General features: G+C 36.9%; 1 protein-coding gene across 1 annotated transcript in view; it reads right to left on the bottom strand.

Annotated features, from left to right (window-relative positions):
• The window catches only part of LOC150100865 (uncharacterized), a 583,033-nt gene that overhangs the window by 320,843 nt on the left and 235,160 nt on the right, over window positions 1-27,030 (bottom strand). Inside the window, exons 13-14 of the mRNA XM_090401746.1 lie at window positions 21,044-21,202; window positions 8,921-8,988 (exon numbers count right to left, since the gene is read on the bottom strand). Of these exons, the coding sequence (XP_090257872.1) occupies window positions 8,921-8,988; window positions 21,044-21,202 (227 nt within the window). The remainder of the gene's footprint in view (window positions 1-8,920; window positions 8,989-21,043; window positions 21,203-27,030) is intronic.

Below are 27,030 nucleotides of genomic sequence, written 5' to 3'. Positions count from 1 at the left end.
CCAATTCAGCCATCACTCTATTAAAACCAGTTAATAGATTACTGAGGCATGACCTGACCCTCATAGAGTATCACATTCTTATCCACCAATTCCTGAATTCTTTTTTTGACCAACTTTTGCAATACTTTTACCACTACTCCTGAAATACTGATTGGTCTATAATTTGCTACCATAGATTTAGATTCTACATTATGTAAAAGATTTTGCCCTTCTTCCTCCACTCTCTTTGAAGTCTGCTGGAACTGAGACATAAATTAAGCAACCTAGTGAAATGCATCGTCAGTTCCCATGCACATTCTCTTAAAATGTGAGCTGCTATCCCATCCAATCCTGCAGGTGTATATGCATTCACATTCTGCAATATACTAAGTACCTCCAATTCATAAATCTATGTTCTCACATCAGTCCCTGTCACTTCTGTCATAATAATATCTTCAGCTGGATGATATAATCTTGCAAAATGATCACTGTGTAGCTCAACAATTTGGTTTGCACTATTATCTCTCTGCCATCTGCATTCTCTGCATTAAAGTTATCATTCCATAGTTATTCTTCCTCTTCCTACTTCCACATAACTAAAAACTCTTTCAGATTTCCTTTTGCCTGTTTAGCAATTTTTTTCTCATATCTGATTTTGCCTTCTTTACCATGCTAGTCACCTTTCTTCCCTGATCCTTGTACAGTTCATGAGTTAGTTGGTCATCTTTCTCTGTATATACTCTCCACAACATTTTCATTTTTTTTTTTTTTTGCAGCTCATGCTTAATGATACTACTCATTCATCTAACTCCTACTTGTTTTACCCTCCTGACCTTGGGTATATACTATGATATTGCTTCCTCTAGATATCCCTTGACTATTCCCCATTCACTGTGAACATCCTTCCCTGCAAATCTTTATGCATTGGTACTGCTTCAAGCTGCCTCCTAAGTACCTGCTGGATATCATTCCTGCCTTATAGCTCTACATATACCCCTTCTTAACTGGGATTTCCACATTTTTTTCTACCTCCCAAGTCAAGGCCACATGATCACTTTCCCCAATCAGAGGCAATGTAGCCACCTCAGTTATGGACAGGTCTTCTGATCCTATAACAAAATCCAACACTCCCATACCCCAAGTCCTCTCTGTCACATTTTGCTTCAAGTAATTATCTCTCAGTAAACATATAAATTCCATTTCCTTCCTACCATGTGATCTTTCCTCCTTCCGATCTAGTCTCCAAAGTTGAAATCTCCCATAATAATTCTTTGACTTGCATTCACTGTACTAATCCGTTGATGCATATCATCCACATCTTACCTGGTACCCTAATCTTGTTGGCTGCAATTTATCTGCTATCATTAGCAGTACCCCACCCCCATCCTGTTTGCTCTATTCTCCCTGAAAATACTAAATAAATCACATTCTATCCCTTGATATTATTCAAGAAAAAATGAATGAGTTTAAAGATAAGAATCAAACCTTGGAGACTCAATGCCATACTGAAGGAAACATAAATGATTTAAACAAGGATGCACGTAGCGTCTGCAAGGATAGAAAAATTAGAACTTTGTGGTGGATGCAAGAAGTTAAAGAGGTAGTAGTAGTAGAAAAGAAGAAAGCATAATGAAAGTTCCTAGCAAGTAAGTTGGGAGATGCCTTAAGATAATACAGAGAAAAGTGTAAGAGAGCTAAGATATGTGCAAGTGGTTAACCAAAGGCATGAGAATATAGAAGAATACAGAAGATAAATATCAGGATGGTAGCAAAATGAACTAGAGGCTATTCAAAATTATTATTATTATTATTATTCAGGCCTCCAAGGAGTCAAAAGGCTCATCGAGGGAAGTCCTTCCTAAGACATAAAGTCTGTCAAGACTCACTGAGGGGAGGTCCCCCCCCCCTGAGAAACACAAAGTCTATCATACCACTCTTTAAACTCACTGACCGTTCTCGCTCCCACCACTCCATCAGGCAATGCATTCCACGGCTCAACCACCCTCCACACAAAGAAACCACTCCTTACCCTCTTGCTCACAGTTTCCTTTCGTAACTTCCAGGGATGGCCTCTTGTCATCACTCCTTCCTGCTGATCAACCAAGCGAAAGAACTCCCCAGTGTCAACCCTGTAACCACCTCTCAACAGTTTAAAAGTCTCAATCATATCACCTCTCCTTCTTCTATCCACCAAACTCTGCAGTCCACATTCTCTCAGCCGATCCTCATAACTATCCTTGTACAGTCCTGAAACCATCTTTGTCATCCGTCTTTGTATCCTTTCCACAGTTAATTTATCCCCTTCAAATCCTGGGGACCAAATCTGAGAACAATAGTCCAAGTGTGGTCTGATCAGAGACTTATACAACGGAATGATAACCCTCTTATCTCTGCAGGTCAGTGTCCTTCTCATAATAGCAGCAATCCTCTGTGTTACCTTCACCACCTTTGTAATATGTCCCCTAAACTTCAGGTTTCTATCAATCATCAACCCCAGATCTCTTGTCTCCCCTACTTCCTCCAGTATAACTCCTCCCATAGAGTATGCAGCATCCCATCGATGTTTCCCAAACCTCAAGACCTTACATTTTGCTGCATTAAACTGAAACCCCCATTCATTTGCCCATCTATCTAGCTTATTTAAATCCTCTTGCAGGGCTACCACATCTGCACTATTACTAATAATCCTTCCCAGCTTCACATCATCTGCAAACAACTGAATATCCCCCTGCAATCCACTGGCTATGTCATTGATATAAAGGTTAAACAATATAGGTCCTAGTACTGAGCCCTGTGGGACCCCACTTGTAACCCTCTGCCTCCTGGAAACTGCTCCACCATACACAACTCTCTGATACCTATCAGACAGCCAATCCTGAATCCAGTTGACCAATCTGACATCCAGACCCATGTGCTGCAACTTAAATATCAGCTTATCATGTGGCACCCTGTCAAATGCCTTCGCCAAGTCTAAGAAAATTGCAGTATATGCCTTTCCCTCATCTAATGTTCTTGTAACTTTATTATAAAAGGCTAGCATATTGCTAAAACAAGAGCGTCTTTTCACAAATCCATGTTGCTTCTCACAGATAACATTACCCTCATCTGCCCAATGCTGTACACGGTCCCTCACTACTTTCTCCAAGATCTTAACAACTACTGATGACACACAGACTGGCCTATAATTAGACACTTCCAGTCTGTTACCACCCTTATGCAATGGCACTATCTTACCTTCCTTCCATTCCCTGGGCACCTTTGCCAAAGCCAGACTTTCATTGAAAAGCCACGTTAAAGGTACTGTCAATTCCCTAGCACATTCTCTCAAAACTCGTGGCGAAATACCATCCAGTCCCACCGCTTTACTGACATCCAGAGTACTCAGTATCTGAAACACACTCTCCTCCTGTACCTCCAGACCTCGTACCAGTCTTATCCCTCTAGCATTAAAACTGACTCCTCTAGGATGAAATACTCCAATAAAGTGTTCATTGAACAATTCCACTATGTCCTCTGCATCAGTCACTCTATTCCCATTTTTATCCCACAATATCATTCTTCCACAGTCATTTCTCCTCCTACTGGCCACATAGCTAAAAAATTCCCTAGGATTTTCTTTGGATCTTAGGGCCAATCTCCTCTCATATTCCAGTTTCGCTTTCCTTACCACACTAGTCACTCTTCTGGCCTGTGTCTTATATTCCTCATGCATCTCTTCACCTATCTCCTTATATCTCTTCCATAGCCTCTTTTTCACATGCAATTCCTGTTTAACATTGTTTGTCATCCACTTTACTCCAAATTGCGTCCTCTTCTTCACTCGTGGTATACAACTTACCATTGCTGATAACAAATATTCTTTCACAATTTCCTGGTGATATACCGGACTTCCAATTCCTCCCTCCATGAAACTTCCCGAAGTTGACGTCTAAGACTATTATAATCACCTGCCTTATAATTCCACATAAGTTCCCGTCTCTTTGATACTCCTGCATGTCTATTCATTTTCCAAGTCAACACCATATGGTCACTCTCTCCAACTGGTGGGAGAGACGTCAACTCAGTTATTATCAACTCTTCTGATGCTATAACCAAATCCAAAATTTTTGAACCTCTTGTTCCCTCTGTTACATGTTGCCTAAGACATTTGTCCCTCAAGAATTCTAGAAATTCCATTCCCCTATTGCTACATGCATCTTCCTCTCTCCAATTTATACTACTGAAGTGAAAATCTCCCATAACAATCATTCTTATTGCACTTGCCAAACTTAGCTGTCTAAACATCTCCTGGTCCCCAAATTATTACAATAATCATCATCATCATCATCAAATTCCTGCCATGTACCCTCAAGGGGTGTACAGGATATGACAGTACTACATGAAAAAATTACATAATTACTAACTTCCTATCTACAATTTTCCTCCAAATCAATCTGTTACTTGTCAAGACTCCAACATTATCAGATCTTATATTTCTATCGTCTAAGGCACTTTGTACCGTATCAATCCACCTATATCTTGGTCTTCCTCTGGGTCGTTTTCCTGCCAACCTGGCAGAGAACACTTGTTTTGCTAATCTTTCCTCTCCCATTCTATTTAAGTGACCATACCATCTGAGATTAGCTCTGCTAACACATTCCTGGATGTTCCAGATTTGTTCCAGTAGCTGAATTTTCGCTGTTCGCCCTGGTTCCCTGGCGAAAACAACGGGGGCCTTGTTTAACCGGGCGACGCCCCAGCCGGCATGAAATTTTGTCATGTTGTACCATCATTTTTTATTTTGGTTTAACCAATAAGAATACAATTTGGTCGGCTAAATCCCAAATTGCCAGCCCATCCTCGTTCGTTCAGTATCAAAGTAGATACCCAACAGGGTGCACCATGAGAAGGTGAGGATTGGACATTAGGTCAGAAGCCCTGGTCGGTTCTCCGCATTCCTTTAAAGGCTATGTGGAGGTCTCCTCTCAGTTATACAGCTTTGACCCTTAAGCACCCCTTATTACAATAATAATAATAATAATAATAATAATAATAATAATTATTATTATTATTATTATTATTATTATTATTATTATTGCCCTCCCTTGATGAGTCTTTGGATTCCAGGGAGTCCAAAGACTCATCAAGGGAGGGCACCTACTGTACAACTCTGTGTCCACCACTCATCCACCAACTGACTGCAACTACACCAATGCCATCTACAGCTGACCACTACTAGTTTTTCCACAGACAATCACAAACATTCATGCCCACGGCAGGATTTGAACCCACAGCCTTTGGCTGGAGAGTGGTTAGTTCCACTCTGCACATGGTAGGAAGGAAATGGAAGAAAGAAAACTGTAAAAGTAAAAAAAAAGATAATGGTGACATGAAAAGTGAAATTAAAATATTCTGGATATCTGAAGTAATTGCTTTGAAAGACTTTTAAATGAAGTTGTCTGAAAGGAGGGCAATCTTCTCCCTCCTCTGGTAATTGGAAGATCAATAAGTCAATGGGACTGGATAGGATTTTACGAGTTTTTAGAGAATGTGCTAAAGAACTGATACTCCATTGACTTGGCTTTTCAATGAGAGGCCATGGGAAAGCTGCTCAAGGAGTGGAAAGAGGGCAAGATTGTCCCATGTTTCATAAGGGTGATGGTATAATGAAAGTGTCAAACTATAGTCCAATTTCAATTTCATTTTCAAATTCAGGTAATGTTATCTGTCCGGATTAGCATGTATTTGTTAAGAGGTGCTCTTCTTTTAGTAATCTAATTGCCATTTATAATAAAGTAACAACAGCAACTTATGAAGGAAAGACATATACTGCCATTTTCTTCATCATCATCATCAAATTCCTGCCATGTACAAATTCCTACATGAAAAAAACTACATCATTACTAACTTCCTATCTACAATTTTCCTCCAAATCAGTCTGTTGCTTGTCAAGACTCCAACATTATCAGATCTTATATTTCTATCGTCTAAGGCACTTTGTACCGTATCAATCCACCTATATCTTGGTCTTCCTCTGGATCATTTTGCTGCCAACCTGGCAGAGAACATTGTTTTGCTAATCTTTCCTCGCCCATTCTGTTTAAGTGACCATACCACCTGAGATTAGCTCTGCTAACGCATTTCTGGATGCTGACAATGTCAAGTTCTTTCCTAATATCCTCGTTTTTAATATGATATTGCCATTGATGCCATCTGTTCACGCCTATAATCTTTCTCAGGACTCTCATATCTGCGGTCTTTAGTCTTTGGTAAAGTGTTTTACTTCTGACCCAGCTCTCAGATCCATAAGTTAAAACGGGTTTGAATACTGTCTTGTATACAGCTAATTTAGTGTTCCGACTAATTTCTCTCTTATTCCATATGAATTTATTCAATTGACTTCCCACCATACCAGCTTTGCTAATTCTGTTGTCTATTTCTATATTTAATTTACAATCTTCAGTAAAAATCGTGCCTAAGTAGCTGAAATGTTTCACTTGTTCCACAGGTTCTCCATTCACAACACAGTTGACATTTTCAATGATTCTGCCTATTTTCATTGTCTTTATCTTTTTATTGCTGACCTTCATACCATATCTATTACAACAGCTATTCAATTTAGTCAGAGAATCTTGCAGACTTGTTGCGGATTTATTTAGAAGTATAACATCATCTGCATAAAGCAAAGAGCTGACATTAACATCTCCAATTTTGATATCATGTTTAATACCACTTTCCTTCATAATGTGATCCATATAGATAATGAATAACAGAGGGGATAATGTACATCCTTGTCTCACACCAGATTTAACATTGAACCATCTTCCTGTACTTCCTTCAATTCTAACTGCTGACTTACAACTCAAACAAAGACTACATACTGCTTGATATAATGCCCAATTGACACTATATAACTGTAGCGTATTGAATAGCTTCTCTATCTCTCTTGGCACCTTGTCGTATGCCTTTTCCAAATCGACAAAACTTAAATACAGATCTTTGTTATATTCCCATGCTTTCTCGACTATTTGTCGTAAAGTGAAGATCTGATCCTGACAGCCTCTATTTGGCCTGATTCCAGCTTGTTCTTCACCAAGCTTTTCTTCCACAATTCTTCTCAACTGTTTCTCAAGTATACTTGCATAGATCTTGCCAGGAACACTCAGTAGGGAAATACCTCTGTAATTCTCGCATTCAGTTTTATTTCCCTTTTTATATATGGGTACTATGAGAGCTCTACTCCAATCATCGGGAATTCGTCCCTCCATCCAGGCTTTCTGGACTATGCAGTGCAACCACTGTGAGACTCTTATACCACCATACTTCAGCATTTCTGGTCGAATATCATCTACTACTGCTGCTTTTCCACATTTCAAACCTTTGATGGCTTTTTTTACTTCGAGTATGGATATGTATTCCTGACTGCATGCCTGGTAAGTGTTTTTTATCACTGTACTATCATCACTGCTTGTTTCATTTAGCTGTTTTTCAAAGTAATTACTCCATACTTCAACGATATCTTTTTCTCTTGTTTTCATGTCACCTTTATCATCTCTAACTCCTTTTACAGCACTCTTTCCTCCATTCCTAAGCTTCTTCAACAACCTCCAGAATATTTTGCCACCTTCTTGATATTTATTTTCTATATTCTTGCCAAAGTTCCTCCCATGACTTTTGTTTAGCTAGTTTTACACAGTGTTTAGCATTCCTGCATTTGTCTCTATATTCTCTAAGAGCACAAGTTGACTTATTTGACAGGAACTTTTGATATGCTTTCTTCTTTTCCTTCACTGCCTCTTTAACTTCCTGTGTCCACCAGGAAGTTCTGATTTTTTTATACTTGCAGACAACCTCACCACATGCCTCTCTGGCAGAATCAATCAATGTTTTCTTCAGAGTTTGCCACTGATTCTCCACGGTTTGATACCTGTTCTCAAACTCTTTCATTTTTTTTTCAATAATCTTTGTGTATTTTAGTCTACAGTTCACATCTGAGAGCTGCTCAACTTTTATTCGCTTTAAAACTTTCTTACATGTTATTATTTTCAATATGAAATTCAATTTTATCCTGCTCAAGACTAAATAGTGATCACTTCCAATTTCAAATCCTCTGTACACTTTGGTGTCCTGCACCAGGGAGAAAACATCACTATCAACAATAACATAGTCAATGAGACTTTTCTTATTCCTAGCCTCTTCTCTCCATGTGAATTTTTGCACATTTTTATGTTGGAACATGGTGTTAGTAATAACCAGTCCATGTCCTGAACAGAAATCCAACAGATATTTGCCATTATTATTAGCTTTGCTCTTTTCTCCAAATTTTCCCAAAATATTTTTGTATGTCTCACAATCATTTCCTACTCTGCTATTTAGAGAAATACATATACTGCCATTTTCTTTAAATTTTATAATGGCATTTGACAGGGTGCCATATGATAAGCTGATCATGATAAGAATCCCACCTTGCACATAAATGTTTATTAATGTCTTTAAGTGATAGATGAATATGATCATTCAGTGTGACATTACCATCACTGCTCTGCTTATTGAAGACTTAAAGTCGTTGTAAAAATTCTTTGGCCTCTATTAGAGCAGGATTTTCCATATTATCATACCTTTAACCCACCCATGACACTAATGTACTGTAGGTTTTCCACCTTGTCAAAGAGATTCACATAAAAAAATTAACTATGTTAATTTTTTTTTCTTCATAAGCATCCATGCCCTTGTTGGGTGGAGAGCAGGTGTACTCTTCAGTCATGGGCATGGATGGTTATGAAGAATTTCTGCTTTTCATAGATTTGTAATCTATGACAAGCAGAAATGAAACACCTCAGTTTTTTATTAATATTTTCAATTACTAACCAAGTCTGTAAATTCTACTTTGTTTTTGTTTACAAGTGAAAATGTACATAGTAAGCTAAATAAGTACACAATCATTAAAAGTAAAAATACTCACTTTGTAAATCTGGTGAATTACCATTCACTTGAGTAGGAATTCTTGGCACATCTTGGTCAACTTGACCTCTGAAATGAAAAAAAAAAAAAAAAAACATTCCTGAATTGGCTTACAACATATTTTTTTAAAAATCCACAGAGTGAATTCTCTTCCAATATCTCTGTGTTCTGTTAATACAACTGACAGTAGCTGTACAAACTGATTCTGATATAAAATAGTGAAGTTAAACTTAGGGGAAAAAGCTGCAATGAATTAGTTTTAACAATATGTACTATCATTATTATTACAATATATCCATGGAGAGTGAAAGGACTCATTGTGGGACATCTGTTCTAGTTGCAGAGTCTATCATACAACACCAGAAATCATTTACTGTCTGCACTTTCCAACAAAAAAAAAAAAGCTAATCACTCACTTCCTTGTACAAATTCCACAGAGTCCCTTGCCATTCTACCCATCAGAAAATCTCCCTAGTCACCATTTGGTAAATACCTATCCACAACTTATTCATCATTTACTCTATATGCAACATTCTCTGAATTTATCAACAGAGCTGAAGACGATGTTCCAAAGTCTGATATTTTCTTTGTTAAGTAACTTTCTTTATCAGGGGACCCTGTAATCTCTACAGGTTGCATTCCTGTATGGCAGATGGGGGTGGGGGGTGGGGTACCATATATGGTGGGGGGATGTTCCAAATATATTGAAGGACCCATGAACCAACATGTCCATACTGGCATAGCTCTTGATGGAAAAGGAAGTGGCTCGCTCTCCTGTTCCCTAGCTGGATCCGTTCTTTTCTTCCATTTCATTGAGCTAGACTCCTTTCTTTCATCTTTCCTGTGTGGCTTCTCTTGGTCAACTCTTATCTGAATACTCTAATAGGGAGAATACTCTAAGAGTACTGTTCCCAGTGTTATTAGAGTATTCGAGAACCATGGATCTTTCTATTCCCTTTCTTTAAATACTCCTCCCCTATTTGGGAAGAAAGATCTCACAGCCATAGGTGAAGGCAATCTTTCTTGAGGGAAACCTGAAATCAGGTCCTGACATCCTCAAAGTTAGGGGTTTAGCATAAGGCTAGCAACTCTATCTTAGAAAAATCCTGAAACTATGTTAACTAGTTACAAAGACAAAGTTGGATGGAGTAATGGAAGTTGACTATGGATATGGAAACAAACTAGTTTGGAACATACAGTGGTCCTGGTTTTCCCTTTCAGTCATTTCCAACCGTAGGTGACTTTGTAGGCATTGCCCACAAAGTATTCCTGGCGAGATTTTTACATGGCAGTTCACCGTTGCTTTCCCCAACCCCCAATTTTATCTGAGCTTGGGACTGGCATATGGCTGAGAGGTATTCATGATTGTAATCCATATGTGTTCACAGGCCAGTTTGCCTGTTCTGGGGGATGAAAAACCCAAGTTTTCGGGTGAAAAAACACCCCTACCTCCTTGTGAGAGGCTAACTCACCTTTAGTTGAAAGAGACCAGATAAAGGTTCCTCACGTTGCTGACAGGAATCGAACCCAGGTATTTCTGATCAAAGGACTTCGTCTATACTGACTGAGCTACGGAGTCTCTAACGCAGAACATGCAAAATTTATCAGGGAAATTGGAAGAAATAATAGAAGAAATTTAAAAAAAAAAAGAACCTAGAAATAGCAGTGCTTAACAAAACAAAACAAAAAAAGAGAAAAGAGAGAATAAAGTTAATGTATATATGCATGAAGCAGAGTAAATAAAGTGAACAATGCTAAGGCTAAGGTCTCTTTTGATAAAGAAGAGATGGAGAAATAACACTGTGAATTGGGAAATCATAAATGAAATGATGATTAAATTAATATTACAGATATTCAGAAGAACACTCAGATTGATTGACTGATTGATACTTATGCTCCAAGATGATTCCTCAGGGGCAATTAAGAATACCTTCTATTGAAGACCTAAATGGAACTATGGATGAATGCCTTTCAAAAGAAGAAATTTTAGTCATGGGGAATTTTGATGGTCAAATTGAGAATAAACAGAAAGGTGATATGTTGAGGTATTTGGAGAAACTGTAGAAAATGATAATGGAAGAAGATTAAATAATTAATTAAGAAGATTATGTAAGGGACAAAGTTGCTCTGTTACAAACACCTTCTATTGTCACAAAATGGGAGCAACCTACAGAAAAGCTAAGATCAATAACAGAATATATTCTAGTTTAAAAAAATAAAAGAATAATCAGTCAGGATTTCAGAATGCACAGAGAAGCAGAATGCAATACTGATCACCATCCCATAGTTGCAAAGTTGCTTTTCCTAGAAATAAGAACCTAAATGACACAAAGTTTCTTCAAAGGATGAAAGAGATATGGTAGAGCTTAGGTATATGCCCTACTGCAGGATGATAGTATTTGCATACTATATCAGCAATGCCTAAGGCAAAAATGGATATTAATGAGGAATGGAAGGCTCCTGAATTATAAAAAAAAAAAACCCTGAACATGTGGATTCATGAAGCAGTTAGTGAGGCAGTTTGAAAAGTTTAGTGTTGATTAGTTTGAAAAGACAGAGAATGTAAAGGAAGAGTACAGTAGAGTGAATGGTGAAAGAAGCAATCATTTTTATAAAAGAAAGAAAGAAGCATATCAGGCTTGGTAAAATTCCAAAAGGGACCTTTTCTTTATGATGAATTATTTTTTCAAACTTATTTTTCTCATAATTATATCAACAACAGAAAACAAACTATTTTATAAAAAAGATGTTTAATTCACTTGCTTATATTTCGCAGAATTTCAATGAATGAAATTCTGTGAAATGAAAAAACAACAAGGTTTAATATTAAGTAATATTAAGATACAACTAGTTTCGTTGAACGATTCAACTTCTTCAGGTATCACACGCAAAGAATTATACAAAAAATGACAGAGACATGATAAAATTACATCAACAGATCTAGTATAAAAGACAATAGTACATTTTAAAAACAGGAATGCGAGCTTTCCTGTTTTAAATTAAAGTTGACTACGTGCATGAGCTGCTATGAGTGCACCAATACGGAACAGAGGCAATGTGTGCATCAGAGAGATTGAAGCTAAGGCTACTGTTAATATGGTATGAATCTAGTGAAATTTTTCTAGATTCGATGATCTTTCTTTCGAGTTCATCATAACACACATAGATATTAGAAGTTTTTGGCCAGTCTACGAGGTGTTGGCGGCCTTCATCCAAGTTAATAGAGAAGAGAACATAGCTAGAGAGAGCTCTGGTCCTATTGTAGGAAATGTCTCTCTGGTGTTCTTCCATATGCAAAAGGATGGATTTAGCTGTCTGGCCGTAATATGGTTTTCCACATTCACACGAAATCTTGTAGACTCCTGGATACTGAGTAGGGAGATGTTTCACTTTAGGTTTACTTAGTATGGAGCGAAGTTTTGGAAACATTTTGGAAACAAGTTCTAATGTTGAATTTCTTAAGAATTTTTGCTAGTTTTTGGGAGAGAGAGCTGATGTATGGCAATGAAATAAAAGCTCTTGGGGGAGAAGAATCTTCAGTAGCAGTAGAGCAATGGAAAGAGAAAAATTTATCAATCTGTTTAAGAGAAACCACTGTTGACAAAAGTCCTTTTTTTCTCTTTCCATCGCCCTACTGCTACTGAAGATTCTTTTCCCCCAAGAGCTTTTATTTCATTGCCATACATCAGCTCTCTCTCCCCAAAACTAGCAAAAATTCGTAAGAAATTCAACATTAGAACTTGCTTCACTACATTTCCAAAACTTCGCTCCATACTAAGTAAACCTAAAGTGAAACATCTCCCTACTCGGTATCCAAGAGTCTACAAGATTTTGTGTGAATGCGGAAAACCATATTACGGCCAGACAGCTAAATCCATCCTTTTGCATATGGAAGAACACCAGAGAGACATTTCCTACAATAGGACCAGAGCCAGCTCTCTCTCTAGCCACGTTCTCTTCTCTATTAACGCGGATGAAGGCCGCCAACACCTCATAGACTGGCCAAAAACTTCTAATATTTATGTGTGTTATGATGAACTCGAAAGAAAGATCATCGAATCTAGAAAAATTTCACTAGATTCATACCATATTAACAGTAGCCTTAGCTTCAATCTCTCTGATGCATACATTGCCTCTGTTCCGTATTGGCACACTCATGGCAGCTCACGCACATAGTCAACTTTAATTTAGAACTCAAGCTTGCATTCCTGTTTTTAAAATGTACTATTGTCTTTTAATGCTAGATCTGTTGATGTAATTTTATCATGTCTCTGTCATTTTTTGTATAATTCTTTGCCTGTGATACCTGAAGAAGTTGAATCATTAAACGAAACTAGTTGTATCTTAATATTAAACCTTGTTGTTTTTTTCATTCTCGGTATATAGTCATCCAAACTGATTTTTTATAATATTTTCTACAGAGTAAAGATGAACAATAATACACACACACACACACACACACACACACACACACACACACACACACACACACACACACACACACACACACACACACACACACACACACACACACAGCACCGGTGCCTAGTATTTTTCTTGTGTGTGCAATTAATGTTTGGCGCCTTTCCAAAAAAGTTTTTTTTTTGAATAAAGTGTGAATAAAATGAACAGAAAATGAAAAACAAATGAAAACCGCTTTACAGTATAATGTTACCTACGGATTAGTCCTGCTTATACAATTTTTTTTACACGAAAGTCAACAATTAATCATAAGTTGATTTATGATACATCAAAAAATAAAGAACTATTTTAGGTATATTTTCATAAATTTTAATCAAAAATTACAGTGATATAATCGGATCCAGGATACAATTTCAGAATTTATTTGTTCGTTTCTGGGAAGATCTGAAGGGGCCCGAACGGAAGACGATGTACATTCATAATTATATGTACCATCGGCTGCGTAGCTTAATTGGAAGAAGGACAGTACGTTGCACCCTTTGATTAGAAAAGGCCTAAGTTTGATTCTCGTCATGGTGGGAGGAATCTTTATATGGACTTTTTCAATTGAAGGTAAGTTAGTCGGTCTCATACGGAGATAGCAGTGTTTTTCTCCCAGAAACTCGGGTTTTTCATCTTGCATACAGACAAATCAGCCCTTCAGAACACATGCAATTTACAGACAAAAAATACTAGCTGTGGTGGTGGTGGTTGTGGGCAGTAGATGCTGTTGATGTAGGTGATTGACTGTAGAGGTTCTGTGTAGTAGTGCAGACGAAAAATTGTACAGTAGGTGTCCTCCTGCAATGAGTTTTCAGACTCCTTGGAGGTGTCAGGAATAATAATAATAATTCTGTACCATTTGTTGTTCATTTAAACTCTTATCTCATATTGTTTGACAACTTTTAGGTGCCTTTTCTTCTGCAGTGCCTGTGTATATTGCACACTTCGCACACACCACCAACCAGGCCTGTATATATATATATATATATATATATATTACAGCTATGTGGGAGTTGCTCTTAAGATAACAGTCTCCCAAATTTAAGTCAAATTAATGCAACCATATTTGTTCAGGTTAGGAGAATTCTTCATAGCCAACTCAAAAAAATAATCTTTTGGATCTGTAACAACTTCTAAATAGCACACTCGTTTTCTTTCATTTTATATGTGAAGGAGGTGTCCAAAGCATGATTTACCAGTCCTGATTTGCCATGTTAATGGTAATAAATGTATTTTTTAAGTTCTTCAAACATAAAATGAATAAAAACATCCATGCCTGTAGTGAAATTTTGACCCATGATCTGTTGGTGTGATAGTGTGAAGGTTATACTTGGTTATTACTTTTGCTATATTTACAGATGTACCTCAGATATATATGGAATAGGAATAAAAGTGTTTTGCTCTTGTGTGTTTGAGGAGAGAGGGGTAGAGGGGCATGTAGTATTTTATAGGATCCTAGCCATTGGCCAAAAAAAGAATGCAAAGATAGTTGAGTTCTGTGGCATGGACTGCATGATTAGAACAAATAGCCCTGGCTCTATGAGTCTGTGTTTTCAGAATTCCACAGTACTGGGCTGGATGAAGATGGATTGTTTATGTAGATATATTATTATTATTACATGACACCTCTAAGGAGTCCAAAGACTCATCGAGGGAGGGCACCTACTCAACAACTCTCCATCTCCATCACTGAATCCACCAACTACAGCAAACTGTATCATCACCACCACCACCACTGGTATTTACACAGACAATCACAAACATCCATGCCTACAGCGGGATTCAAACCTGCAGCCTTTTGGCTGGAGAGTGGATACACTAACCACTTGACCAACCAGGCCGGCAAAATAATTTAATGCCAGCAGCACCCATTGTTCCCAAGTGGTCGCCCTCCCGAGTATGCTCAGGTTTGCTTAACTTCAGTGATCACGCGAGAACTAGTGCTTTCAAACCGATCTGGCCGCTGACAATATCTTTCAATGTGCACTGACCTTCTATAAATGGAAAAAGATTTAAGGCAAATTGTTATTTGATTCTTTTTCTAATGTGTTCTTCTCACAGCCAACTCTTTAATGTCTGTCCAGTAGGTATTAGCAATCAAAGCCACCAGCTGTTCATTTTAACTCATTTGTAGTTACTTGAATACCAACTTTTCAAGCGGAAATCTGTCAAATGCATTTTTTAACTCAGAAAAAAGTATGGTATAAGCAACTATTCTCTTATGATATAAAATGTGCATTACTAAAACAACACACCTTTAATAAATCCATGCTGATCTCTATAAAGAATCTTGCCCTCATTTCTATAAAGCTGCATGAGTTATTATTTTCCTTTTCCAAAATTCAGAACTATCTCTAAAGAAATACATGCTAATCTATCTATCTATAGCTTATTGATTTCATTTTATAACTGGAACCTGTTTGGCTTCTTTCGAATCTTTAGGAATGCTTGCACAAGTATTTTATTAAGTGACCATTAATTAAGACTGTCAGTTCCTTAACAAGCAAAGATTAACATTGTGCATGCATTCATTTCATTCAGTTTTCAGTTCTTCAATACCCCCTTCCCCTGCCCAACATTGAAACAATACTCTTCACCCAAACAAAATCCTTCGGTAAAGAGATTATTAAAGAGCTCTACTAAGTCTACATCATCCAACCACTTTTTTCATTAGCAAGGTCATTCCTTCTGTGATAATTTCTTTTTCTAATTGAAACATTATGAAAGAAATTATTGGAATGTTCCTTTGGTTGCAGTGCAAGTCTCCTCTTCTTAATTCAGATTTCTCCTTCCCCTAAGATACTGGTCACTTTCCTAGCTTGAACCTTATGTTTCATCTACCTTTCTTTATACTTATGCCATAACGTTTTTATTCCTCTACAAATCCTGTTTGGTTTTCCTAGTCATCTGGAAAGGTTTTCATAGTATCAGCTACAACAGGCTCATAAAATGAACATGTTAATTGGTATATCAACACTTCCACTAGTTGGTGAAATTGATCATGAGATCACAGGGAAAGTTTCAGTGAAAATGGGATGCGTTGTAGAACTATAAGGTAGATGATTGTAGAAATTTGTCAAGCAGAAGTGAATTTCTAGAGTTTCTGAGGAATAACTCCTAAGGAGGTTAGAGGTTTGAGATTGGATCTGGTCATAGGATCAGAGAACTTAGTACTAATCAATGTATCTGCACTTCCACTGCGTGATCTTAGAGATTGCCAGATATGCAAAATTTTCTGTTAAGAAAGGATGCCTGTAGTGATGGTAAAGCAGATGGTTGCAGCCAACCTGAGGAGTCAGCTATGAGCAGTGCCATGGCATTAGAATTTTGCAAGGAGAGATATTAGGAGTCCATGCAAGATGCTCAATAGGAATTTGAAGAAAGCAGTACCAGAGTGTATACCCAAAGTCAGGAGTATAAAATCAGACAGGAGTTAGATGGATGAATGGCATCATTAAGCAGAAGTTGTAGAAAAAGAAAAAAGTTGTGGTGAGAATAATAAAGAAAGAGGTGATCAGCAAACCTATACAACAAACCTGTATGATAAAAAAAGTCCAAAGCTTATTATGAGAGGAAGCTAGTTGATAGAGCCAAAAGAATCTCACAGAGTTCTTTTGCTATGTGCCAAGTAAAAGGGAAAATGACCATAGGAAGAGGACTTTCAAAAGCAACAAGAAGCAAACAAAATAGTTCAGTTACTGAGTAATTATTTTGCAAGACTGTACTATCCAGATGGAGATATTCTAGTGTGAGTTGTGACATTGATGAAAGAACAGGATAACTGAAGTGCAGATGCATACAATATTGCAGAATCTACATATGAGCACAGACATAGGATTAGATGGCATATCAGACATTGCTTCCTCTGATCAAGTTGTTTAATTTAAGCCTCAGTTCTGGGAAAGTGCCAAGGGAATGGACAGAGTGCAAAACCCCCAAGAAAGAAAAAAAAAATATAGGCAGTATCTCAAGAGTGGTAATTAAGGTATTGGAGAAGTTGGTAAAAAAAGAAAGAATTCAAGATTGGGTGGACAGGAGGAATATGATACTTTGGGGGGGGGGGGGAATCTTGCCTTAGTAATTTGCTTACTTTTTTATAATAAACTGACAATTGAGTCAAATAAAGGAAATAGCTCACAGTGATGATACTGTTGAACTTTGCAAAGGCATTTGACAGGATTTCACTCTGCTGCAACAAACAGCAATAGATATGAAGTTGGTGATTTGGATAAGAGGGTGGCTAATCGACAGATATCAAAGAGCAGTGCATGGAAAAGTTCGATTTGGGTGAAGATAAGTGGTGTACTACAGCTCTCAGTATGTGGTTAAAGCTATTTAATTTGTACATCAATACTTCAGGAAATGATTTAAGGGGAAATATTCTATTGTTTGCTGATGACACAAAGGTAGAAAAGGTGATAGTCAATGAAGATGATGTAAAGATCCTGCAGGATGACTTAAACAGACTGGATGTAAGGGCGAAAAGTAAATGGCTACCAGTTTAACTTGTCCAAGTATAAGATCATGCTGTTTAGGATCAACAGTTGTATTTGCAATTTTTGCTATATGGCCCTTGAAATTCAACTTCCAATCTTTTGAAACTCCAAGATCTGATCAGTTTTTTTTTTGGCATAATTCCGCCAATATAATGTGACATTGGATATCTCATCCCACCAATGTGTATAATCTTTTAAGTTAAGGGGATAATTAATCCCATATTATTTTACAGCCAGGTGTGAAACTCGGAGATCGAAATCCATCAAAAACTAAGAGTTCATGCCGAAGAACTATTGGCGAGTCCAAGCGTAAGTCATCACTTGGGTAGTACAACGCTATGGCAACTCGTGTCAAAGGTGGAGCAAGATCCGTCACTATCCTTAATATTTTCTCATAATGTAAAACTCAGCTCCTAGGAGATGTATTACTGTTTTACATGATGAGGAGAGGTCACTACCCAGACCGGTTTCAACCTCTATTGAAGTCTCATCAGTAAGTAGATAGACCTGGAATGCCAAGGTTTAAGTGAACCGAACTTACATACACCCCTATTAACGAATTACCAGATCGGTGTACCCATATATTATTATTATTACTACGATAAAGAGCCAAGAGGCTATTTTACCGGCGATATAAATTAAGTTAAGGGGATAATAAATCCCGTATTATTTTACAGCCGGGTACGAAACTCAGAGATCAAAATCTAAGAGTTTCATGCCGAAGAACTATCGGCAAGTCCAAACGTAAGTCATCACTTGGGTAGTACAACACTATGGCAACTCATGTCAAAGGTGGAGCAAGCTCTGTCACTATCCTTAATATTTTCTCATAATGTAAAATGCAGCTGCTAGGAGATGTATTACTGTTTTACATTATGAGGAGAGGTCACTATCCAGACTGGTTTTGACCTTTATTGAGGTCTCATCAGTAAGTAGGTAGACCTGGAATACCAAGGTTTAAGTGAACTGAACTTACATATACCCCCTACTAACGAATTGCCAGACCGGTGTACCCATATATAATTATTACTACGATAAAGAGCCAAGAGGCTATTTTTCTGGCGATATAAATTAAGTTAAGGGAATCTTAGCAACAGTTCTAGTACCTCCTCTTGATACACCTGTGTTTCTTCATCCAGTGAAGAGGTTGCAGTGCATTCAATGTTACATATACAAAGTTGATAGCTTTTAGCAAAATTGGGTACTCATTTGTTCAACAATCTCTTCTGCATCTGTCACCCATATACCATCTGCATTCCACAGAGTTATTCTTTCACATTCATTCTTTCTTTCTTTCACTTGCAGTATAATGATAGAATTATTTTTTGTTGTCTATTGCTTGCAGAGATGGTTTATTTTCATACTCAGACTTAACTTTCCATTTAATAGTTGTAACTCTTTCATCCTATTCCTTATAATATTCATAACTGATATCATCCTAATTTTGTTATTACACATAAGGATGAAGTCAGTTATGAAAATTTCCTTAAGAATCTCTTACTTAATAAGACTGCATATCCATTTCACTCTGTATCCGTTCTTTGAAGTCTAGGGACACATTCCAATATTGCATCAGTTAAGTTTTTAAATGCATTCCATGAACTGCCAGTATTCTTTCCCTCTAACAACTAATATAATGGGAGAGAAGAACACAGCTTACTCCTCAGCTGGTCATGATTTCCTCCTTGTAGTTCAGCATTAACCTTTTCTGAATCAAACATTCATAAACTTAGCCACTTCCACATCAGTCTTGCATAATCACTGTCACCAATCAGAACAGTACAGTTATGTCTGACATTATAATCAGATCTAACACTCTTTGACCTTGTTCTTTCTGTCACATGCTGCTTGAGGAAGCTGTCTCACAACAGCTCAATAAATACAATTTCATTCTTCTCATGAAATTTCACTACGACCAATTAATGTTCGGATAATTATTCCCCATAATGATTTCCTGGTTCACATCCATCATGTTTATTTGGTGATGAATTTTGTTATCACTAGCAACTGATCCATTAGGTCTGTAACAACACCCTACTATGTCTTTGATCTTATTAGACTCCACCTCACATCAAATGACTTCAAATTCACTGCCACAAGGAAAATTGTTACTAGTATTGCAGTCATAGGCTTCTACCCTAACTGGAGTGTAATTATCCAATATCATTAGCAGCACATATACTGTTCAGCATGTTTGTTATTGTGTGATCAATAGCTCATGTGGGCATCCCACGGTGAGTTTTTGGAATGCATGGAGATGCCTGGGTAATAATGATAATTAAGTGAGCTTTATGTTAACAGGGCTACAGTATTGGATGGGATATCACTATGTGCATCAAGAGATGTGTGTAAAAAATGACAGTGCCCTTGACTTTGTGGTTCAATAAGCTTATTTTGATAGGATAAAATTCCTGAGAAGCAGAAGACAGTACCATTGTATAAAGGTGGAATATCCAAAATAATGAGAACTACAAGGCTGGAATGATAAAAATAAAAATCTCAGGAATTGGGAATGAACAGTAGAATGGTGTCTTGTCATTGCTACTGAAGGATTCAGAAATGCAGCCTATTTGGATAGTAGGATTCAGAAGCACAGCCTATTTGGTGTTAACAACTAATACAATGGGAGAGAAGAACATAGCTTACTCCTCAGCCGGTCATGATTTCTTTGATGGCTTCCTGCCTCGTAGTTCTATTCAGAACTACAAGGAAGGAAGCAATATTCAGAACCATAGCATGTTGTTGGATAGCATATCTGCTCTCTGACCAACCACAAGTTGGAGAAAAGGAATGCTATCTTCTTGGCTAACCATGGTTAGCCAAGATAACCATGTAACCAAGATAACCAAGTAACCATGGTAGTAACACTTCCATGGTTAGTAACCATGGAAGTGTTGAGAGTATAAAGATAAAAGGAGGTGTAGATGAACAACTTAGTAGACAGAAGGAGAGAAGATATGGTGGAAACTTAAAGTTGGTGAGACAAACTTTTCAGATAGATAAAAGGGAGCTATTGCACATGACAATGGAATGAGAATTAGATTCTTTGAATTAAGGATGGAAGATGAGTGGAATGCACTGAAAGAGTGGTTGCAAGTATACTGACAATGAGCATGTTATTATATACAATCTTAATAATATTATTAAAATATTATGCACATTACCTTCTTCTCCATGAATTTGGTGGTTCTGGAATTTTAGAAACTTGCTGAGATATTAAAGTATTCATCTTTAATGGAGTTGGGGCCACAGAATTATTAACACAGTATCGATAACTTTTTCGTGACTTACCGCCAACATATGATTTTCTCCTTGGTATTGTCCTAGTTAATAAAGAATAATTGTTATTCTATTGACAATGATGAAATTTATTATATTCAGAAGGATGAGTTACATTATTATTATTATTATTTGTTCTTCTAAAAAGCACTTGAATATCATTAACTAAATATTTGAATTAATAAAGAAATAATTTAGCTTTCAGAATCCCATTTTACTCATGTTACAGCAATAGCTAATTTAAATACAAAGAAGCACACTGAGAATCAATTCAATAAATGTCACTGTTACAACTCATTGCAGGTACACACTAACAATTATTGAGATCCAACCTCTCCTTAATCTCATACGAAAGCAGCAGGGTTTTTCTCCTGTAAACAGGTTTTTCATTCTGCTAAATAGGCAAACCAGCCAGAAGAACACATGCTTAGTTGCTTCGGTCATCAATCCAAAACAGTAACCACCACCATCACTATAACAACCTCCCTTTAAACTCATTCACTGACAAATCACTCACAACTGCCTCTATCATCCTATTCCACTCATTCAAACAAAAAATCTGTACTCAACTTTCAGGAATGACCCCCCTCAATCTCTATATTCTTATATACTGAAAAATGACTGTCAATCCTATAAAACCCCTTTAGTAACTTATATGTAACTATCAAATCTCCTCTTTACTGCCCATCAACAAAACTATATTACCCCTTCCACCTACACACCCACCCACACATACATACATACACCTCTAATTTCTCCTCATGGGAAGCACCGTACAGACTTGTACTTGTCATCATCTTGGTCACTCACATCTTGATATATTCCACCACTTTCTCATTCCCAAACTCTGTGCATAGTAGTCAAGATGAAGTCACATCAAAGTCTTATAAAGAGGAAAAATAACTTCCTATCTCTACTTATCAGTGAGCTCTTTAACACAATATGTGTAAATTTTGAAATTGTGTGTGGTATTAGCAATAGTTAGTTTTTTTAAACATGTTGTATGATAGTTGTGATCAGTAGACAGTGTTTAGTGGAGTTATATTTCTTTATTTATTATATTTTTTGTGCACAGCTTTGAGTGTAAGTGAAATGGAGGTGAAACATAAGATGGCACAAAAGATGAATGCAACTGGCATGGATGTTTTGAAAATGGTGAGATGCTGGGAGTGTGGTATGTTTGCTTGGTGGGGGGGGGATTGAGAATATTTCTGTGGAGAGGAAAAATAAGAAGAGAGATGAGAGTGTCTGGGTGTGTAAGAAGTGTGACATACTTATGGATTATGAGATATCATTGAGTGTAAGCAGTAGCGGGCAAAACATCATGAATGTAGGCAGAGTTGATGGTATGGCTGAGTGCTCAAGTGGTAATGGTACGAAAGTGGGCAAAATTGGAGGAAAGACAGCAAATGCGCAATGTAGTGAAAATGCAATTTGTGTAAATGGCATGGAAAGACTAATTAAAGATATGAAAGTGGAGTTGGCAAAGATGAGGCAGGAGATTAAACATATGAGGAATGAACTGAGGAGTTTACAGATTTGCATGGGAACGTGAGGAAGATTTGAAAGAATTATTGAATGCTTTGAGAGTGGCAGTGTAAGGAGATTCTATGATAAGAGATGTGGTGAATAAAAAGGTGCACAAGATCTGTTTTCTGGGAGCAGAATGTGCAGAGTGTTTGAAGCACTGGATAAGAAGCGTATGCAAGCAAATGCGTTGGTAGTGGCAGTTGATTCTGGCATTGGTGTATATAATCTGCAATATCTTCTCCCCCTCCTTCATCCCATAACCTCCCTGTCTCACACTGATTATCTCACTAATGTTAAGAATCTAGGGAGCTATATTCAGCCTCGTAATCATTGTCCCACTTACTCACCTCAAGATTTCCTTGACCCATACTCACTTATATCCTCCTAAACATTAAGTTTTCCCTAACTTCACTTTCAAGCTCTCACTGAACAATTCTTTCACCAAATCAACCTTCCTTCCTTCCTTTCTTTCAAATTCACTTGACACATTCTCAGACTCCACACTATTCTGCCTATTCAACCTCCACACTGAGAGTTTGGAAAACAAGGATAACTTGTTTTCCTTGTTTTCAAAAAAAAGCATGAAAAACAAGATTATTCCTGAAAGCATTATATTATGATTATTATTAGCAGACCTCTATGGAGTTAAATGAGTCATCATGGAAGATATAACTTAAAGAATAATTTACTGCCATATGTGTTGATGTTGGGCTTGCTGATCAATCTGTCCAAGAAATTAGCAGGACAAGAAAATACCTAGCGACCAGAGATGTTGAGAGGCTCCCTTTGTACTACATGCAACAACAAAAAAAAGTTTACATTTGATAGAAAAAATGAAAGAATTTAGATCAAATGATAGCTTTGGTGTTAGACTCATTATAAAAGTTGTCATCTAAACAAAACTTAATATCATATGTATTGAGGTTGGGCTAGTTGATCTATCTATCTAAAAAAATAGCTAGCAATTAGAGGTATTAATATACCTTTCCTTTTACTGTTAAAAAATAAATAAATAAATAAATAAATAAAAAGCATCTCAGTAGTGCAATTTAAAGAACAATGGTATAATGCACCATTCAATTGGAAAAGGCCTAAGTTCGATTCTTGTCATGACAAGAGTAATCTTTTTATGGTTTTTTTTCAACTGAAGGTGAGTTTGCCGATCTCATACAAGGATAGTAGGTTTTTTTTCTCCTGGAAACTCAGGTTTTTCATCCCACATTCAAAGAAATCGGCCTTGAGAACACATGCAATTTACAGACAAAACTACAAGTGCTATTGGGCAGTAGATAGTGTTGGTGTAGATGATTATGGTAGTGGAGGTTCACTGTAGTTGGTAGATTAAGTGGTAGAAACGGAGAGTTGTAGAGTAAGTGCCCTCCCTTGATGAGCCTTTGGACTTTTTTGAAGTGTCGACATAATAATAAAAAAAAGTTTCTAATTCATAGAGAAGATCAAAGAATTTAGATGAAAAATGAAAGCTTCAGATAATGAAGATTTATTAGTTATCTCTGACATATCTGTCCTCTTTACCATGTCCCAGTTTCTCAATTTCTCCCTCACATATCCATCCTCCTGTCTGATTTTATATGGAAACTTGTTTTGTTCAGTTAACTCCTAATTCCTGAACTTTAAAACATAGATGGTATGTAGATAGGTAGATAGATGACATTTCATAATTCTTTTATTACAACCACTTGATATCAGCATCCTCATTGTCTACTTCTTCCACTGAGTTTCTTAATCCCCCCCCCCACACACACACACATATCTATCCAATGGTTGATTTTCATATGGAAACCTTTGTGTAGTTATCCTGATTCCCCAACTCTAAAACCAAAAGTTTGACATAAATACATAGATGACATTTCTGTTATTTCATTTAGCCTCACAGCGCCACCAAACAAATAACACCTTAAGTCCCACAGACAAACAACACAAAGGTATACAGTTCATGACAGGAACACTTGATCTTCTTAGGATACATTCTATCAAGTTACTATCATTTGTAAAATATCACAAACCTACACATGCAGGTATATTCATAGTGATTCTTATCTTCAACCAACAAAAAAATAAGATGTGATTAGCATCCTTAAAGAAATTCATATTCATAAATTCATAAGGAACATAGGAATGTTCCTTATGTTCCTCACAACAACACAAAGGAAAATAAAGATGACTAATTGCTTTAATAGAGGTATGTAAGTTGACATACTTAGAAAAATTAAAGACAGAAACCTAAACATATGCGAAATAAATTTATTAGCTGTAAAATTTTGGCCTACATATCATAAGCATCCTCAGCAGAATAACAACAATGGAACACAAAATAAAATTACAATAAAAGCATCAATTGTCCTATTGATTCTGTAGTGAATCAATAACTATAGCAGTAGTGAACCTACTGCTATAGTGGGCACTTTTTAAAAATTATTCTTTTATTGTAATTTTATTTTATGTTCCATTGTTGTTGTACTGAGGATGCTTATTATTATTATTATTATTGCACGACACCTCCAGGGAATCCAAAGACTCATTGAGGGAGGGCACCTACTCCACAACTCTCCATCTCCACCACTCAATCCAACTACAGTGAACCACTCTAATTTCATTATCTACACCAATGCCATCTACTGCCAGCCACCACCACCGCTAGTATTTTCACAAACAATCACAAGCAGCCATGCCCACGGCAGGATTCAAACCCACAGCCTTTTGGCTGGAGAGCGGGTTTGAGCTTTTGGCTTATGATACTTAAGCCAAAAGAAATTTGGCAAAAATAGACAAAATATTTTACAGCTATATATTTCACATAAGTTTAAGTTTCCATCTTTAATTGTCTCTGTGCTAGGGCCATTACTGTTTAATTTTTATATTAATGACATAGAGAATGATTAAAGAGAAAGTTGTTTTCTGATGTAAAACTGGGAAGAATGATGGTTAATAAAAGTGATGTAGAAATCCTGCAGGATGATTTAAATAAATTGGCAGTGTAGGCAGAAGATAATAGTTATCAGTTTAATATAGCAAAATGCAAGGTTATGTACTGTGAAATGAAATTATTACATAATGTGTGTTACACTGATGCTGCTGGATTGCAAGAAATTGATAAAGCTAGCGATGTGGGAGTGATGATGATGCATTTGGGAGAACATGGTAGAAATACTAGAAGAAATGTAAAAAATGAAAGGAGTGAACTGAGGTAAAGGGCCATAATTACAAATGAGTAATACACAGGTTGTGTGTGAGGAGTGGTATGCAGGTTTTAGATATTTGCAGTGAAGACAACAGACAAAAGGGATTTTATATGACTGATGTATTGCAGCTCAATGGATCTGGAGTTAAGTTTTGAGAAACTTTGGTTTAGTGAGAGAATATAAGTACAAAATTGGAAAATCTAAAGCTACTCTGGGGGAGGATGCTGATGAAGTGAAATGAGAAAAATCACAGAATGCTGGATATAGTTTCTCTGGTCTCAAAATTGAATGGGACACTCCTTAAAAGATGAAAGGATATCTGTAAGCCCAAGGGGATAATGCAGTGCATATATTAATAATGCCAGATGCATCAGGAATGAGGGTGAGGAGTTTCTTGCATTAGTTGGTTTCACTTGGTCAAACATTATAAATATCTGTCAGACTTACTTGATGGAGAAAGATGCAAAAAGATATTGTATTTTCAGAAAGAATAGTGAGAACAGGACAAGATATTTTTAATGAAAGCGATAGATGTGCAACCAGAAAGAGTAGAAGTTTAGCAAGGAGAAAGCAATGATTTGAAGCTATATGGTGTGATATAAGAGTAACAGGATAAAATGTAGACAGTTGACTCTCACTATTATAAGCAATATCATAATAAACTTACCCACTATAATAATCAAAAAAGTACTGACAAAAGTCCAGAGGCACAATGCTATTCTAAAGAAAATTCATTATAGAAAATTATGCATTATAGCAAACTATTGTTGTGATCCTATGAGTTTCCTATAGTGACAGTCAACTGCAGCTGGCTATTACTGTATTTTGGTGAGACTAAGCCAGGGGATGTAAAAGATCTGGATGATGTGCCGATCATGGTGAAATAAGCAAAGGGTGAATAATCATTATAGGAGCCCTTGAGGTTTGAAAGGAAAACGTGGCCTGTGGTGAAATGGAACAGCATGTGACAGAAGGAACTCGGGTTCAAGAGCATTGGATGTGATGATTGCATCTGAAATTTGTCAGTAACCAGATTTGGTCACCTAGGTTCCTTCTTGATGGGGAGGAGGTGGAGAGGATCCAGAGGCAAGTGACTAAGATGATAGCAGGTCTATGGAATGAACCATATGAAAACAGGTTGA

This window comes from Typopeltis vanoorti, chromosome 12 (genome assembly GCF_054136105.1).
Source record: "Typopeltis vanoorti isolate ZY-2024b chromosome 12, IOZ_Tvanoo_1.0, whole genome shotgun sequence".
Classification (NCBI taxonomy): Eukaryota; Metazoa; Arthropoda; class Arachnida; order Uropygi; family Thelyphonidae; genus Typopeltis; species Typopeltis vanoorti.
The sequence above is the reverse complement of the archived record's forward strand: the minus strand, read 5'-3'. Positions and strand labels throughout refer to the sequence as shown.